This window comes from Mytilus edulis, chromosome 10 (assembly GCF_963676685.1).
Source record: "Mytilus edulis chromosome 10, xbMytEdul2.2, whole genome shotgun sequence".
In the NCBI taxonomy this organism is placed as follows: Eukaryota; Metazoa; Mollusca; class Bivalvia; order Mytilida; family Mytilidae; genus Mytilus; species Mytilus edulis.
In genome coordinates this window covers 7,037,121-7,055,392 of record NC_092353.1, presented here as the reverse complement: position 1 = coordinate 7,055,392, position 18,272 = coordinate 7,037,121, and the positions used below count along the sequence as shown (strand labels likewise).

At 31.9% G+C, this 18,272-nt stretch overlaps 1 protein-coding gene across 1 annotated transcript in view; it reads left to right on the top strand.

Annotated features, from left to right (window-relative positions):
* LOC139493264 (E3 ubiquitin-protein ligase listerin-like) overlaps positions 1-14,310 on the top strand; it is a 36,185-nt gene extending 21,875 nt beyond the window's left edge. The window contains exons 17-30 of the mRNA XM_071281498.1: positions 445-549; positions 1,916-2,052; positions 3,986-4,127; positions 4,510-4,654; positions 5,710-5,920; positions 7,443-7,677; positions 7,952-8,017; positions 8,506-8,689; positions 9,281-9,422; positions 10,469-10,598; positions 11,247-11,334; positions 12,212-12,406; positions 13,103-13,270; positions 14,184-14,310. Of these exons, the coding sequence (XP_071137599.1) occupies positions 445-549; positions 1,916-2,052; positions 3,986-4,127; positions 4,510-4,654; positions 5,710-5,920; positions 7,443-7,677; positions 7,952-8,017; positions 8,506-8,689; positions 9,281-9,422; positions 10,469-10,598; positions 11,247-11,334; positions 12,212-12,406; positions 13,103-13,270; positions 14,184-14,243 (2,008 nt within the window). The 3' untranslated portion in view covers positions 14,244-14,310. The remainder of the gene's footprint in view (positions 1-444; positions 550-1,915; positions 2,053-3,985; positions 4,128-4,509; positions 4,655-5,709; positions 5,921-7,442; positions 7,678-7,951; positions 8,018-8,505; positions 8,690-9,280; positions 9,423-10,468; positions 10,599-11,246; positions 11,335-12,211; positions 12,407-13,102; positions 13,271-14,183) is intronic.
* The last annotated feature ends 3,962 nt before the right edge of the window (positions 14,311-18,272 follow it).

Here is an 18,272-nt window from a genome sequence, read left to right as displayed (position 1 = left end):
TTTACACCTTCAAAACTATTTTCCAGATTATCAATTTGGATATTTCAAAACACAAACTCTAATTACCTGCCATATTTTCACAACAACACTGACCGATTGGAGAAAAAAAATAGACAATTATACGAAATTTATGCGAAAAAAATTATAAAAACTTGCACAGAAGACTAAAGTTTATGATGTTTGTATGCATTAGTTCAAGAATAGGAATAACATTATTTTTCACCGGTGACTCGTTTATTATGACTTTAAGTTCGAAAAATGCCTCTATATGAGGTTACTTTATTTTCAGGGTGCCTTCCCTGTGTACCTTATATGTTTTCAATTTAACAACCCAAATGATCATGCTACATGTTTAAATATGTCAGCAAAGGGACAAGCCAGGTACAGCTGGGGTCAATGCAGTGTTGTGTATAAAATAACTTGATAACATATTGTTCATTACAGTGCTGCAGAGAAAGGATCATTCTGGTGTCTAGCGTTACAGTCACTGATGACCATGTACAGCAAAGATACAGTTTTTACTCTCGACTTTAATTCCTTGTTGGACAGGTCAGTGTAATATCACAGACTAACAAGATGTATAGTATATATATTTATCTTGCAATTGGGTGTTCTACTATACAAATATCGCTTTAAAGCTACTCCCACTGCCGTACTGAGTATTGTATGAACCTGTGTTACCTCAGAATGTGCTTTGCAGTCGCATTCCAACGACGTATCAATTGAGAATTTATGATTACTTTTAAAAACGTTCTGTTTGTTTTTAAACATTTCTTTAGAGCAATAACAATCACAACAATTTTCTGATAACATACACACATTAACAGCAGTCTTTTCTACGATGACAATTATCGACTTCAAAACTTGAATGTGTATGATTGTGCAACAAAAACAACCATGTCAATTTCAGCATGCATGTTTAGTGAATGTCAAGTCTGAAACGTAAGAAAACTCCTACACTTCTGTTTCAAATTGGACAATGTTTTGTTATTTGATTTTACTGTTGAAATTATTCTTTATGTTAAAATAGATAATTATTCACCTTGAGCGATGTATTATTGTTGACCATTCAAGACTCTTTTTTTGCGAACCTGTCTTCAGCTGAATGTGTGATTACTGTATCATATTACTACACGGGCCTCAAGGGATTTCAAATCGAAAATAAATGAAAAACATGTGTTTTGTGTCTTTCAAAACACAAATAATATACAAAATTAATTGCAGGATAAAGACAATAACTGTTTAGTGTCTTTAAATATCAGCTGTATTTGTACTCAGCTCGAAACAGGTGTAATAGCTCGCTAAAAGCTCGCATACACCTTGTATCCTAGCCTCATACAAATACAGCTGATATTTAAAGACATTAAACAGTTATTGTCTATATATTTACATGAAATATTTGTATCCCTTTTCTCTTGTATTTTTGTGTTGTGAACCCTATACTTTTAAAATCATTCTGTAAATTTATTCTGTGAGCTTGTCTTAAATTCTAGAAATCATCAGAAACGACATTAACAGAAAACTCTCAACAAGCACATATATTAGAAATGCCAAAGTGTGATTCAAAATGTATTGATAGATCCACAAACAATTCATATCTTCTATTAATTTTAAGAGATGTGAAAGGTTCTGAAATATCTGTTGGTAGTGGCACAATTATAATACTGAAAATCTGGGTAAACTGAGACAATATGTAAAGCCTATTTGGATAGCTACATTTTAATACTTTTCTTTAGAAAAAGAACAGAAATTGAAAATTCGTTTTCTTCAATCTGATGAATCACAACATTGCTAACATTTGTAACATTGACTACTTGCATTTCAGACGTAAATAAACAGTCAAATTTCAAATGTAAAAAAGATAAAACAATTACAAACTTATCAAATAAGTTATGAAAACCTACTCTTTCTGTAGATGCAGTGAGTTAGATGAGAGTAAGGTACAAGTCCTACAGGTGGCAGCACCATACTTAACAACAGACAACAAACACACACTAGCAGAGATAATGGTGGCTAGAATGATGAGTGCTGAACCTATTTTCCCTGTCAATGGTAATCTACACGTTTGTTTTAAAACTAAATGGGGAGATCTGGTATGATTGTTTATGAAAAAACTATTTACCAAAAGTTGAAATTTAAGAATGAGAACAACTACATGTCAACATACTGCCTTCAATAATGCATTATATTCATTAGCATATTAGGCAATAAAAGAATTAAAAAAAATAAAACAATACAAGGAAAAATAAAAGGCTTGTTTTATGCAGATAACATAAAACAAGAAAAACGATATGACAGACATTAATATTGAAATAATAAATGTAGTTCCACTTTTGTACAGTCACATGTTTTACTATTACATCATCAAAAGCATTGTCATTGAAGTAGTCAACATCATATCACCACTATAAGCAAAATATATTGATAGGACAACACATTACCTTCAACAATAGACAAATGTCTTTACTGCATGTCAAGCTTGACATCAACCATTTTTAAGCTTCCAGAATAAATTTATTTTAGAATAAATTCTCCAGACATATGGTATAATCGTTTTAAAAAAGATTGAGCTGACTTATTTCATTAAAATCCTAAAACATTTACAATGTGATATTCACTTCTATGTACAAACAATGTACATGATACACTGCATCAAATTCATTTTTAGCTCACCTGGCCCATCACTTGGCGTCCGGCGTCGTTGTTGTCCGGCATCGTTGTCGTCCGGCGTTGTTAACTTTTACAAAAATCTTCTCCTCTGAAACTACTAGGCCAAATTAAACCAAACTTGGCCACAATCATCATTTGGGTATCTAGTTTAAAAAATGTGTCCGGTGACCCAACCAAACAACCAAGATGGCCGCCATGGCTAAAAATAGAACATAGGGGTAAAATGCAGTTTTTGGCTTATAACTCAAAAACCAAAGCATTTAGAGCAAAATTGACTTGAGGGTAAACTTGTTTATCAGGTCAAGATCTATCTGCCCTCAAATTTTCAGACAAATCGGACAACCCGTTGTTGGGTTGCTGCCCCTGAATTGGTAATTTTAAGGAAATTTTACTGTTTTTGGTTATTATCTTGAATAATATTATAGATAGAGATCTAGATAAACTGTAAACAGCAATAATATTCAGCAAAGTCAGATATACAAATAAGTCAACATGACCAAAATGGTCAGTTGACCCCTTTAGGAGGTATTGCCCTTTATAGTCAATTTTTAACCATTTTTCGTAAATCTTAGTAATCTTTTCAAAAATCTTCTCCTCTGAAACTACTAGGCCAAATTAATCCAAACTTCGCCACAATCATCTTTAGGGTATCTAGTTTAAAAAATGTGTCCAGTAACCTGGCCATCCAACCAAGATGGCCGCCATGGCTAAAAATAGAACATAGGGGTAAAATGCAGTTTTTGGCTTATAACTCAAAAACCAAAGCATTTAGAGCAAATCTGACAGTCGTTAAATGTTTATCAGGTCAAGATCTATCTGCCCTGAAATTGTCAGATAAATCGGACAACCCAATGTTGGGTTGCTGCACCTGAATTAGTAGTTTTAAGGAAATTTTGCTGTTTTTGGTTATTATCTTGAATATTATTATAGATAGAGATAAACTGTAAAGAGCAATTATGTTCAGCAAAGTAAGATTTACAAATAAGTCAACATGACCGAAATGGTCAATTGACCCCCTAAGGAGTTATTGTCCTTTACAGTCAATTTTTAACAATTTGCCACTGAAACTACTGGGCCAAGTTCATTATAGATAGAGATAATTGTAAGCAGCAAGAATGTTCAGTAAAGTAAGATGAACAAACACATCACCATCTTCAAAACATAATTTTGTGATGAATCCATCTGCGTCCTTTGTTTAATATTCAAATAGACCAAGGTGAGCGACACAGGCTCTTAAGAGCCTCTAGTTATAATTTTATGTCTCTGGGTTATTTGTTTAATTGTACAATATTGATAATCAGTGATTATATTATAGGTGGAATTCAAGCCCTTGCTGTACTGAATAGTATTGTCACAGAGATGGGTGATATTGAAAGCTGCCAAGATCTGTTTGAAGCATCAATGTCCCAGATTATGACCTGGAAGGAAGATAAAGATGATTTACTACTATATTCAAGGTAACTTGTGTTATAAATAATACTTCATCAATCAATTTGTATTAATTGTATTATTAATAGATATAACAGATATATTTCAAACTTTTTTCTTTAAAAGCTATTAAAGAAGAAAAAGTAGCAAAAGCTTTTCATTTTTTTGGGGATGTGGCATATAAAGAAAAGAACAATTGATATTTAAAATGGGTGTAAAAAGCTGAAAGGGGACTTCCTGTTTACCGGGTATTGTCCTGACTTAAACTAATGCTTGTTGATTGATTATGTATCTTTTTATGGGTTAACTAAAGTTTTAACTATTTGTAAGTCTACATGAATTTTAAATTGCAAATCATCTTTAGGACAACAGTTATGACTGTTTAAATGTAGATTGATATTTTATTTTCAGTGATGTAGGGCAGTCAAGGTCAGACATTATATTTGCCAACATAGAAATAATGAAGTTCCTCCAACAGACGGTCAATCTTGTATCCATTTATCTGACAGACAAAGAGTGGGATTTTATTATGTGTAGTGTTGTATCATTTGTACAGGTGTGTAGAAGTGCATGATATTATTATGTGTATTATGATACAGGTCTCTTTCAATAAAACATAGCATAAAATGGTACAAAAGAATAATGCATTCAAGACGGATGCAAGTGGAATTTTAAATGTAAAAAAGCAGTGATTCAAGTACTCTAGCTTAAGATATCTTTTAAAAAAAAACTGATGAGTACCATGATGATGAAAAAGCATGCAAATTTTCTAAAAAATAGTTCAGAGTTTTTTTTAAAGTCTCTAATGTGGGAAAAACGAATTTATAAGTTTATTGATTAGTTGACAAATAATCAAATCCACATTAGATTTAAAGGGGCACTAGCTGTCAAATTCATTGTAAACGATTTGACTCAAATTCTCATATTTGGTTTATAACAAGGTAAAACATTTATCCAAACTATCAGAAGTCTAAAATAAACAGTTTACAGAGCATGGGGTGACATGGGGTAGATAATATATAGGTTCGTTTCGTGTGTATTTTAGTCCAGACACCATCTAATTAACTATCGATTTGACCTCAGATGACCATATAAGCGATGTAAACAAAAATAAAGATACGAATAGATTAAACCAACACGTGCAATTGGATTTTTATAGGTCTGTTTGATTTTATTTTATAGATTAAAAATAGATGTTTCTCATTGTTTTTAACCATATAAGAATGATTTTATGTGCATCGAATTAGTAATCAAATGATTTACCGTAGTTTCACTTTCATTGTTGACATTCTTTTTCTTTAAATAACCAGTACACGTACAATGCATGCGTTGTCAATCTCTAGCTAGGGGTTAACTTGAAGTTCACATGAATACCGGTTAGAATGATGATGACGTTTTCACTTGCAAGTGAATCAGTCAAAAATTATGTTTAATCGCTTATTTCAACCAAATTAAAGGAAATTGATTGCTAAAAGCAAATTATTATTTCATTATTCCAATTTTATTAATGATTGATCTAAAAAAAATCATACTTTATTTTTTTTATATATATCGTAGCTAGTGCCCCTTTAAATATTAATATAAATTCAAACAATATATGTTATCTTATAGAGCATTGAAGAAAGTGTAGAAAGATTACCCAACTCTGTAGAAGTACAGATATTTACCTGTACAACGTGTCGTCTGCTAACAACAGTAGCCAGATGTTTACAAACAGATGTAGAAAAGGCGATTTTCCCTCCAAATCTCTTAACAGAATGGAATGAGTTCTTCAGTGAGGGAATATTTGGGGCACTTTTACCACTTTTTGTCAAAACAGCAGGTAAGATATAAATCACTTTAGTTTTAGTTTTCTTAATATTTTAGATTGCACTAATGTACAGATTATTTCTACATTTTGATTTTAGATACCAAATATTTACTGTAATTTCCTATTTATAAAACAGTTACTTAATTATACCCCCGCTTTAAAAAAGGGGGGGGATTCTGTTTTACCTCTGTCTGTCTGTCAGTCCGTCCATCAGTCCGTCCATCAGTCCGTCCGTCCGTCCATCAGTCCGTCCGTCAGTCAGTCAGTCCGTCCCATGAAACTTTCGTCACATTTTTCTCAGGAACTACAATACAAGGATTTCTGAAATTTGGTTTCAGGGTTTATCTAAGTCAGCTATACCGTGTGATGCGTTTTCAGTTTGATCACTTGACAACTTCCTGTTTACCGAACACTTGTATGATTTTACACATGATAGCCAAGTTGAAAATTTTCGTCACATTTTTCTCAGGAACTACAATACAAGGATTTCTGAAATTTTGGTTTCATGGTTTATCTAAGTCAGCTATACCGTGTGATGCGTTTTCAGATTGATCACTTGACAACTTCCTGTTTACCGAACACTTGTATGATTTTACACATGATAGCCAAGTTGAAAATTTTCGTCACATTTTTCTCAGGAACTACAATACAAGGATTTCTGAAATTTGGTTTCAGGGTTTATCTAAGTCAGCTATACCGTGTGATGCGTTTTCAGATTGATCACTTGACAACTTCCTGTTTACCGAACACTTGTATGATTTTACACATGATAGCCAAGTTGAAAATTTTCGTCACATTTTTCTCAGGAACTACAATACAAGGATTTCTGAAATTTGGTTTCAGGGTTTATCTAAGTCAGCTATACCATGTGATGCGTTTTCAGATTGATCACTTGACAACTTCCTGTTTACCGAACACTTGCATATTTTTACACTATTAATATTATCCACTTGCGGCGGGGGTATCATCAGTGAGCAGTAGCTCGCAGTTTCACTTGTTCTGTATAGCTTCATATATTTAAACAGAATTGTGATTGGAATCATACATAAGACTATCTGTTAACAATTGCTTATTCATCTGTGCCGTCATTATAAAATGAGAGCTAATGTACGTGTGATTACTTCCATGATGATTCTTATATAATAATACTGAAGTAGAAATTCACTTGAAGGATGTAAGGATATAAATGTATTGCCTGAATGTCTTTGAAGACCGTACTGCTTACAATGGGCTTGAATTTTGACATTTTGATATCACTAATGTCATACTCTCAATTTAAGTTGTGAATTGACGTAATATTTTACTGTGAGTTTGAGTTGTAACACTCATGTGAGTTTTAAGGGTGTGGTTATGTCATAATGATAAACATTAAATTCCATCATCATGATCATGAAAAAATACAATAATTATGAGAATAGAAGACAGTAGTGAATCAGGGATTACAGACATGCAAAGACATTAACGGAATTGAGCAAACACAGAACACATAGCATAAGGTCTAACAAAGAATGCATTTATTATTTTTTCCTTACAGAGAATCACACTGAATCAATTACTGGTCAAATTTACCTTCTGCTGAAATCACTATCTCTGTCTGTCTGTCAGTGTCCAAAACAACAAGTATTAGAACACAAACTTGCTGCTTACCTTAAAGCTGATGATACAAGTGGTTTACCTGATTCCTTACAGACCTTGCTCAATCATGTATGTCCATTGTTGTCACATAATGTCAGAGAAGTTCAGTTGGGAGCGTTTCATCTTTTGTACAGGTAATTTTATTAGAAAATATATGTCAAAGAATATTCATATATTAACTAACAGAAGTATTGTATTTTACAAAATTTTTATAAGTATGAAATTTATATAAGAAAAAAACCTAGATAAAATTTTTGATTTCCCAAAGATTACAATTGTGATATTTGAATAAACTTCTTGTTTTATCATTGAAATTTTTTTGCCTGATTTTTTGTGTGATTCCTCTTTTTAAGATCTAAACAAATTAATTATAGAAGTGTATATTTATTCTGCTATGTAAATTTTCAGTATAATACCAGAATTGCCACAATATGAAAAGGAGAGTAAAGATTCAACAGAAGAGGAAGTTTCAAGGTAACAACATGTTTTTTGTTGTTTCAGATTTATGGGAATTTTGAAATTCACAATTTTGCACATGTTTCACACTGACCAAGAATACTAGTAGTTCTAACATTTTAATGAATTATCTAGTGTTCTGATCTGATGTTACATATATGTACAAAATAATGATTCTCCAGTGAAAAGTGACTTTAATTATTAAAAAATAATCCAGATAGCATATTTTCAAAACAGCTTGGAACATTAATTTCTGTAAAATGTGTGTTTTGGGGACAGAACAGCTGATATGTGAAGGACTTATAGCATTAGATTAAAACAATATCAGAACTAGCTGTGTTACTGACAAAAGCAGAATCATATGATCTATGCTTGTTTGTTTTGATGATTATTGCCATAAAAATATGAAACTGATTAGAAAGGATATCCAGTTTTTTTTTATAGGAACCGATTTGGGAGTTATTGTTTGACTGACTGTCTTGTAATTATTTCCAATTTTATTTCAGATTTCCCCCACAACAACTGATGACTATACTAGTGGATGGTAGTAAATTAGAAGTAATGTCGTCTAGTCTGAATGTGGATCAGTACCTGAAAATCAGTCCATATACAGATGATTACACACTAGCATTATCCTATTTATTGACCTGGAGATTGCTACTCTACTTCTTTAAAAGTTCAACAGCAGAGGTAATATGTTTTTTTTTTGTATAAAGATTTTCTGATACTTTTTTCATTAAATGCATTGATAAACACCAAAAAACTTCTTTCTCATTAAAACTGTATTCAATTTAGTGAAAACATGCATCATCGTTCTTCTGGTAGACTAAAAGTGGAGATAGTTAGACAAAAGGAAACCAATTTATTTGATAAAAACATTTAAAAAATTGTATCCGGGTATTCAAAGGGGGCAATAAAAAAATAGACCACTGTCAATCAGAAAAGGAAAATTGACTGAAAATTAAATTTCTGACTCTTTTTCTTTATAACTTTGTATTATTACACCACAGCAACTTGCAATCTACTCTGATAGTATATAGCTAGCTTAAACATTCCTGCATTAATTGTTTTTTGCTAAGCTGAACAAATTAAGCTCATCAATTACTGTTAATGTCATTTGCCTTGAAATTTTATTGATATTTTTTATGAAGCTACATCTATTTGAACCTTCCTTACTAAACACTGACCAGAAAGATTGAAAAAATTGTCTTTGATTAAGATATTTGGTAGGGGACTATGTACTGCCATGCAATAACACAGAAATATTGTTTCTATTTTCAGATAAGACAGGAATATGCTATTTACTTCCGACAGACAGGCCTGGTTCATCAGTTACTGTCTAATATCTACAGACTTATGCCAGATAACCCTACACAAGATACTAAAGCCATGTTTGACAGAAACTTTTCATTAAATGTTGCAAGTAAGTGATTAATAAAATACTTCATAAAGAATGATATTGATGTGAATAGGTCAGCAAAAGAAAAAACACTCATGTTAAGTCAATGGTTTGTTCATGTTGTTGATATGCAGTTTAGTATATATCTAGGATTTTGATTGGTTAACGCACATAGCCCCTGAGTGCTGCTAACCAATATTGCGGGACATTGCTACCCATTACATCGGGAAAATTCATGTGCGATTTTCTCCTACACCCCGTAAAAATATGTAAAATTTCCAAATTTCAATAAAACTTTTTTAGATAATAAAAAAAAGCATTGATTTCACGTTACACTTTTTACCCAAAAATCCTCAAAACTCACCTGATTCGGACTAAGACCAGGGATTAATTTGTTATCTACGTTCATATCCGTAGATATGGGTATTTTAACACCCTTTTGTACCCTGTACAACCTTCTGCTGCACCTCAAGGTGTACTGGTGTACTTCAGGATGTTAAAATACCCATATCTACGGATATGAACGAAGATAACTTATAGTATCATCATGGGCATATCTCATTTCTATGAATATTATTTTAGCCTGCCTCCTCATATGACGGGATGGCTGTTAAAGGTCATGTATATGTTGCAAATTAAATGCATATTCAGTACAAGAACCTGATTATGTGATATTAAATTAAAACTCTGTTTTATACTAGAGCGATATTTTAAACAGAATTTTTAATGTTCTTGTTCAGGATGTCCTCAGGAAGACATGTCACCCTACCTGGACATTATTCTGACTCAGAGCCAGCAAGTCTGCTCTTACTTTTAAATATTGCATGTTTAATTTTCAAATATTTGTTTTTAACAAACGACATCCCACACTTTTAAAAGGTAAGCACAATGTCTGAATGTTTTGCATAGTCTACATATTTAAATATTGCTATATTAATTTCAAGATGTGTATTATACTATCAAAATTGAATATAGATGAGACATATCACTGTCAAAAGTTTATTTCTCTAATAAGTATATGGTCTATTGCTATAAATTAGTTTGTTTTTAATGATTTTGTTACTTTATAGATGGTGCTACAGAAAAAGATATACCATATTTATCGTGTTATGTGTATAGACATGCCCTACAGACTGTACCAGCCATGGTGAGGACCTGGTGGAAAGAACAAGACAGAAAAACAATCAATTATGTTGATAGGTTAGTTAATAGGTTAGAGGTCAAAGACAGGTTTGTATGTTTGGGGGTTTAGTGAAGGGGTAACTTTATAGAAGTCAGTATATCTATCTCATTTCTCATTTATTTATGTTAACAATTTAGATCAGAATTATTTTTTTCTTGCAAGGTATGTCCTTCCTATCTTTAAATGAATGCATGATAGAAAGAAAGTAAATACATGTTTTAAGAGCAACAGTTAAGTATAATATTCAAAATTTGTTAAAACCTTCAAAATATTTAAATAAAACTTGTTATTCTTGGTGACATAATGTATGTTTATGATGATATAATTTGCTTCTATAATCATGTCAACAATGTGGTTGGGAGTTTGATCCCCACTTGTAGCAGGTGTGTTTTGACTTCAATCTGAATTCACTAGCTATAGGATTGTAAGTTCTCCAGCAGAAGACAGATAGTTCTTTCTAAATATTCCTGCTTCCTCTTTCACTGACCACCAATGATCATGATATTGACAAATACCAAAAACTGAAGTTTATTACTATCAATCAATCAATCAATCAATCAATCGTTTACTTCTATAAACACAAAGAATTACAATCTAGTATTGTCCTGCAATACTTAATATATACATATACCTTTTCTTACATCTTACATCAATACTTCTTACAGATTTACAAGTAAACATGTCAGCCAGATTTTATGTACAGAAGAAATACAACCAGTTAGTAAGACAGATATACAGTTAGAAAATATAACAGTAAGTCTACCTACTTATAATCAAATTTCTCCACAATCGTTAGAGAATATAACAGTAAGTCTACATACTTATAATCAAATTTCTCCACAATCAATTTGTTGGTTGATAATACACTAATTAACTGTGTATACTGTTGTAGGTTGATTATATAGTGAATTTTAGATTTTTGGTTTTCAATTCAGCTCTTACTAATACCTCACATTAGGAAACATCCTGACAAAAACGAAAGTTATGCTTTTGTTTTTAAATGGAATTTGTATTTTATGACATATGAAATATTTGTATTTGTTAGTTATACACGAAGATAAGGAATAGATCATTAATGGACCTTCTAGATCTTTGACCTTTGAACAATGGAAAATGCTGAAATTGTATAGCAAACTCTAATCCCTCTCTTTATGAAATAGAATTAGTTCTACTGTGGATTCATTTATTTTCATGGGTACCAATTTTCGTGGTTTGAGGAAAACCTACATATTCGTGGATATTTCATTTCGTGGTTTAAACAAAGTCTACACTCATTCTTTTAGAAAATTTGTTATTCGTTGAACATTTGAATTTGTGGTTCGTTCCCCTGTACCCACAAAATCCATGAAAATTGGTATCCAACAAATATTAATGAATCCACAGTATATAAAAATAGCCTATAGATGGTAAAGGAGTTTCCTGTTCCTGAATTTCTGTCATTATTTGTGACCTTGCTAATTAAAGTCATAACACTAAACCTTTACATGCACTTAACAAAACCCAAAGTTGAGAATTACTGCACATATTTGCAATTTATTCACTTTGTAATAAAAAAAAATTGGAAAGAAGAAGAATATAAAAAAAAAATATGATTAAACTACATTTTCCTTCATTATTATATCCATTTCAGATTAAGACAAGACCTATAACAAGGGAGGTAATAGCGACTTACTCTTTAGAAGAGGTTACCATAGAAATGGTGATAGCATTACCTGAGAACTATCCCCTTGGTACTATAACAGTGGTCAGTGAGAAAAGAGTGGGCGTGTCAGCAGCCACATGGGATAAATGGCTGCTTCAACTCAATGTGTTTTTACAGTATCAGGTAGGTTTATGTCTCTGAGTGACAAGTAGGAATAAGATACAATACAATGTGTATAGATATAACAAGATGTGGTATGAGTGCCAATGTTTCGTACTGTTTTCTTTGCAGGAAGAGGTAGACTTTTCATTCATATTCAACTTTGTCAATATTCAAAATAATATCAAATTAATCATTGTAACATTAGATTACATTAACATGGAATTAATGGAATTAAAGTAGAAAATGTAAGGAACTATATCCTTTTCTATAAATTCATGATTTGTTTTGATACGACATCTTCAGCTACCTCTTGACAATACCTATAGTTTTATGACATCAGAGGAGTGAAATAACAAGTTTATTTCATGTGTGAAATTATCTGTATTTATTTCACTGGGAAATCACCATAGTTCAGTGCAACCAATGTAATAATAGATTATATTACAATTTAAATAATGAATGAAACTAGACACACACCATATTATTTATTTTGTAATTGTGATAATGTAAAGTTGCCTTGTGATCCCATTAGTTTGCATTACCATTTCTTACTCAGGAGATTTTGTTGTGAAAAATAAGTGCTTGCTGACAATTTGGAGGAACTAACAAACAAATCTAATTATTTCCCCTGTGTGAGGCCATCTCTTACCAAAACATGATTACTTTATAGGCTGAATATTATATGAAATATATTTGATTACATGTGTTATTGTTTAGAATGGTAGTATTATTGATGGACTGAGGATATGGAAGAGAAATATAGACAAGAGATTTGAGGGAGTAGAGGATTGTATGATATGTTTCTCTGTCATTCATGGCACGAATTACCAACTTCCAAGACTTACATGTAAAACTTGCAAGAAAAAGTTCCATTCAGCATGCTTGGTAAGTTGTGTAGATGAAAAAAGTCTATGTTGTATCTGTTTCTCTTTATTGCAATTGTATTTCAAACATAGAAATATTTCCAAAATTCAAGGTTGGAAAATTTAAGAAAAAACAAGGTGTGATGGTTTCTTTAAAAAGATATTTGTAGTTTCATGCTGCACACTGTATGGCAGTCAATTTCTAAGTACAAATAAATTCAACTCATGCAATGTAACAATATTAAAACAAATTAATTAGTACTTTATTGGAACTCTGTAGTCATGATATATATTATATAGTCATAACAGTAAAAAAACAGTACCTCACCATACAACAAACCACACCATACCACTAACACCTGCCTCTCAAACAGAAACAAAGATATCCAAACAAAGAAGAACAACACATGATTTGCATTGCTGAAATGGTTCAATTTTGAGGAAACTGGTTTTTTTTTTACCTTTTTAGTTGACAGAACATTAAACTAACCATTTGAGTTAAATGATTCCTGCCCAAATAAATAAATCCTGCATCCCTGACAAATCTGCTCTATGATATTTGTCTACCTGTACTTAAAAGTGTGCTTTCCTTACAATACTATTTTCAAATTGGTAATCCATTCAAGATGTTACTGCTGTTGTGTTTTCCGCACAATTTTTTTTACAGGAATTATGATATTAAAATAAGAAGATATGATTTGATTGCAAATACAAAAAAGTCTCAACGACAGACCAAGTGATGTAGAAGTTTAGAACTATAGGTCATTATATGGCCTTCAAGAATGAGCAAAACTCATACTGCAAAGCTAGATATAAAGGCCCAAGTTTTCTATAATATGGAATGTTAAAAACAGATGTTCTTAGCTACAAGAAGATGTAGAACAAGATGGATATTTTATAGTTAAGTCTAAGTAATGCTTTGTTTATATTTTCAGTATAAATGGTTCCAGACCAGCCACAACTCAACATGTCCATTGTGTAGAAACTTATTTTGATAGACAAGAAACAACTTACTACCAAAAACTTTCAAGTTATTTATTGAAATAAATAATTTTATGCAAATTTGTTTTCATCTTGTTGTGCTTGAAGAAATGCTATGGTAATAATAAAACCACTTTTTCCCTGCCAAATTCAGAGATCAAAAAGTTTAATAAATTTTCAAAATAATAACCTCTTAGTGAAACATGGTTAATAATTAAATATTAATGTCCATGCAATATTTTGAGTATTTGCTAGTATTGCTTGATCAGTTCTTTGTGTGTCTAGTCTTTTTGTTTATTATGTTATAGTTTTGAATGTCTCTGAAAATGTATGAACATAGAAAACGATAGTGTAAGCGGGGCATACCTGTACACATTCTTGATTCAATTTGTTAATAGGCTGGTATGAATATCCACAATCCCAAAAAGATATAATTTTGCACAGTTTACAAATTTCGATATTCAACGATTCAAAGTGCAGAAATTGCTTTATTGTATACAACTGTGGATAATAAAAAGATCTGCCAGAGCAAATAGAATGCTAGACTTATCTTGTAACAGTACTTAACCAACTGACTTTTCTATCCCCTACACAATTATCTCTCATTTCATACTAAAAGAAATATTAAAATAGTTAGTTATGCCTTGATTAATGAAAAGAAGCTGACATTATCCTTTTATTAACTTCACTTTCCAAAAAAATAGATGCTGTCTATAGATTCTTTCTACATAATTCACAGTCAGGTGACTCTTGAACACACCCACGAACTTGAAATAAAGGATAAGACAGATGCAGTTAAGTCTGCCTCATACCGTGACAACACTTTACAACATAAGAGATTTTCAGCTTCTCAAAAATGAACCCTCCATTTCTAACTAGCATTACTCCAGAAGCGCAATCACATGGAAGGTATATCTCAAATTGAAAAAATATTTCAGGGATCCAATTTCTTATCATGACTTCCTTAATAGAGCTTGCTGCTCACAAAGAATCTATTAAACCAAGTTTAAAGTTGAAATCATCCATTCAAATCTTTTACAGACGCCACCACGAGTTGGTTGACCATTATGGAATATCTTTTTCACAGATGACGACGGATATGTTTCAATTGTTAAAGCCACAAACCTTTTCCCTAATGTGATCTACCGAATTAGACCTAATCACAGGATTCATACTAACATGAACATCACGACAGGTGCCACATGTGGAGTATTCTCTGTTTTCCCTTCTAGAGAACCTAAGATAACCCGAGGTGTTCGATTGGGTTCTTTAGTTTTCTCAAGGATTTACTATACAAATCCTTGGTTTTCTATGTTGTGTTTGCAGGTTGTTGTTTGTCCTTTTCTTCAATTTTTTGACAGTTTATTTTCTACTTGATGTGGTATTGGGTGTTAATGGGATAACTCCCCTTTCAAGTCACAATTAGTAAAAAGTAAACCATTATATGTGAAAGTACAACATTTAACACAAAGCCTTCGCTCACATCAAACAGCAATCTTTAAAGGACCCCACAAATGACTAGTGTATAACCATACAAACATGAAAACCAAAGGACTAATCTCAATATAAAAAACGAGAATTATGAAACACTTATGAACCACATCAACAAATGAAAACCCCTGAACAACGTGTTCCTGACTTTGGATAGATGCAAATTTAAACAGATGTAGTGTGTTAAAACATTTTAACAGACGCCAAACTTCACCAAACCCTGAGGTAGTGGCGTAACATTACAATATAGAAAGACACACTATAAATAATCAATTGAAATGGTTAAACTAGATCAAAAACATGGCGTTAAATAAAATAATGTAAACAGGAAAAAATTTCAAATTCTTATTTACAATTATTCTTTTCGTTTTGTTTATCAGGAACTAAATTATTACAATAAAGTATAAAATACAAGGAACTACATAAGTGTTATGCACTCTCAATTTGTTAAGATGTGATATCGACAACAATATCTTGACAAACACTAATTGTTGTATGATGTATGAGAAGTTAAATATTCCAATTTATCATATACTTAGCATTGATATGATAGCTTTTGCATATGTGTAATGAGCGGAAGTACACAAGCCATAATTGCCCACCCGGGCTGATAACCCATATCAGGGGCATCTCGTGCACAAAACCCATAATAGTGCCTCTCGTGAAAGTTACTTCCGGTGTTTCCGGTATCGGTTGTTTACTTTTCCATTGTGACGTCAGATATTTTTTATGACGACGTCAAAATTTACGGGAACTTTTGTGGGGTAGTTTAGTACTTGCTAACAAATGCCATTGAAAATTATGAATCATTTTATAGTACAACAAACATGGAGTAGTAATGATCATAAAACTCTTCCAAAATTTCAATGTTTCAAAATGCCTCTATAGGAACGGTTACCAAATATAAGGAGGTAGTGCAAACTCCATACAGCGTTATCGTTCGGGTCATACTTCCCTTTCTCTATTAATCGCTTTATCATATACTTCCGACAATAGTTTTATGTAAGGCAAATAAATAAATGCAATAACTAAAACAATCAAAAACTTTATAAAGAAGTTAAATTATGAATCAAATATACTATAATTGTTCAACAACAGCATCACTACCTCCAAACTCCGAAACAGTGGTGACATCTTCTCTACGCTTGTGTAAAGAAGCGTAGCCAGATGTCACCACTGTTTCGGAGTTTGGAGGTAGTGATGCTGTTGTTGAACAATTATAGTATATTTGATTCATAATTTAACTTCTTTATAAAGTTTTTGATTGTTTTAGTTATTGCATTTATTTATTTGCCTTACATAAAACTATTGTAGGAAGTATATGATAAAGCGATTAATACATGGCCTTTTCCATATCAGCCTGGGTATCATCCCTCGACCCATATCAGCACCTCGACTCCGTCTCGGGATGATACCCAGGCTGATATGGAAAAGGCCATGTATTAATCTCTATATATTTCACATGCGATTTTGTATTTTTCTATTCTACTTTGATATTTCATTGCAACAAAAGAATATCACCACATGATTAAGAGGCAAATCGGAAATAAAGTTGGGTTTTGCGTAATCACGTAATATGAGGAAACTGTTAAAGACAATTTGTCAAAATCAATGTATTTATATATTATTATTGTATAACTAATCTTACTTAATAGTTAATATTTTCCACTGTATAATCTCCCTGGTTAAACAGTAACTAATTTACAGGGATACCCGACTGAATGCTGCGAGTCGAGTAAGTTGTAAACAGCAGAGAAATGTGCAATAAAGGATTTCTTTTATTATTATTGTTAATGTATATACCCCTTTGATGTGCCTCTGATTTGTTCAAAACGATCAAATACTTATTTATCGATGTTTCAGTCCACCGAACACACATATTTATGCAAGAAACAGAAATATCTACAAACTAAAGACTACAACGGTCGAATAAATACACAAATTGGCAAACAATATCATGATATATGATAGAAATAAACACTAAAGGGGGCTGAAGATATTAAAGGGACTAACAAGCACATACGCCATGGCAAAAAAAACCCATACAAAACGACGATATGAATCTTCAGTTCATAGATGGGATATTTTTGTTTATCCCTGACAACAACCTATTAAACAAACATATACTTGAATTTAGCATGATTGAAAACTCGTTATTATTGTGATTTTGAAAAGTTAAACTGCTATGAAATTGATTGATAGAAATCCCTATTAAATGTTATCTTACAGAATCATATAGCTTTAGAAAAACACAACAAAAGAATACGACAGCGTCAGAATGGCGATGAGATGGAATTTATCATGAATGATGGGGACAATGTTTACTTGTTGAATGATACAACAGAGATACCAATGGATGATGATCTTCAGGTACTAATTATGCTTTATACAGTAAAGGCAGGCAAACTTTACATTTCTTGTCATGGACTACGCTAAATATTACTCTTATGTACAACTGCAAACATTCCATAAAACAGTATGTAAACCAATAGAACCTATATTCTTTAAAAAAAGTCTTTAATCTTGAATGCATTTCTTGTTGCTTTCATTAC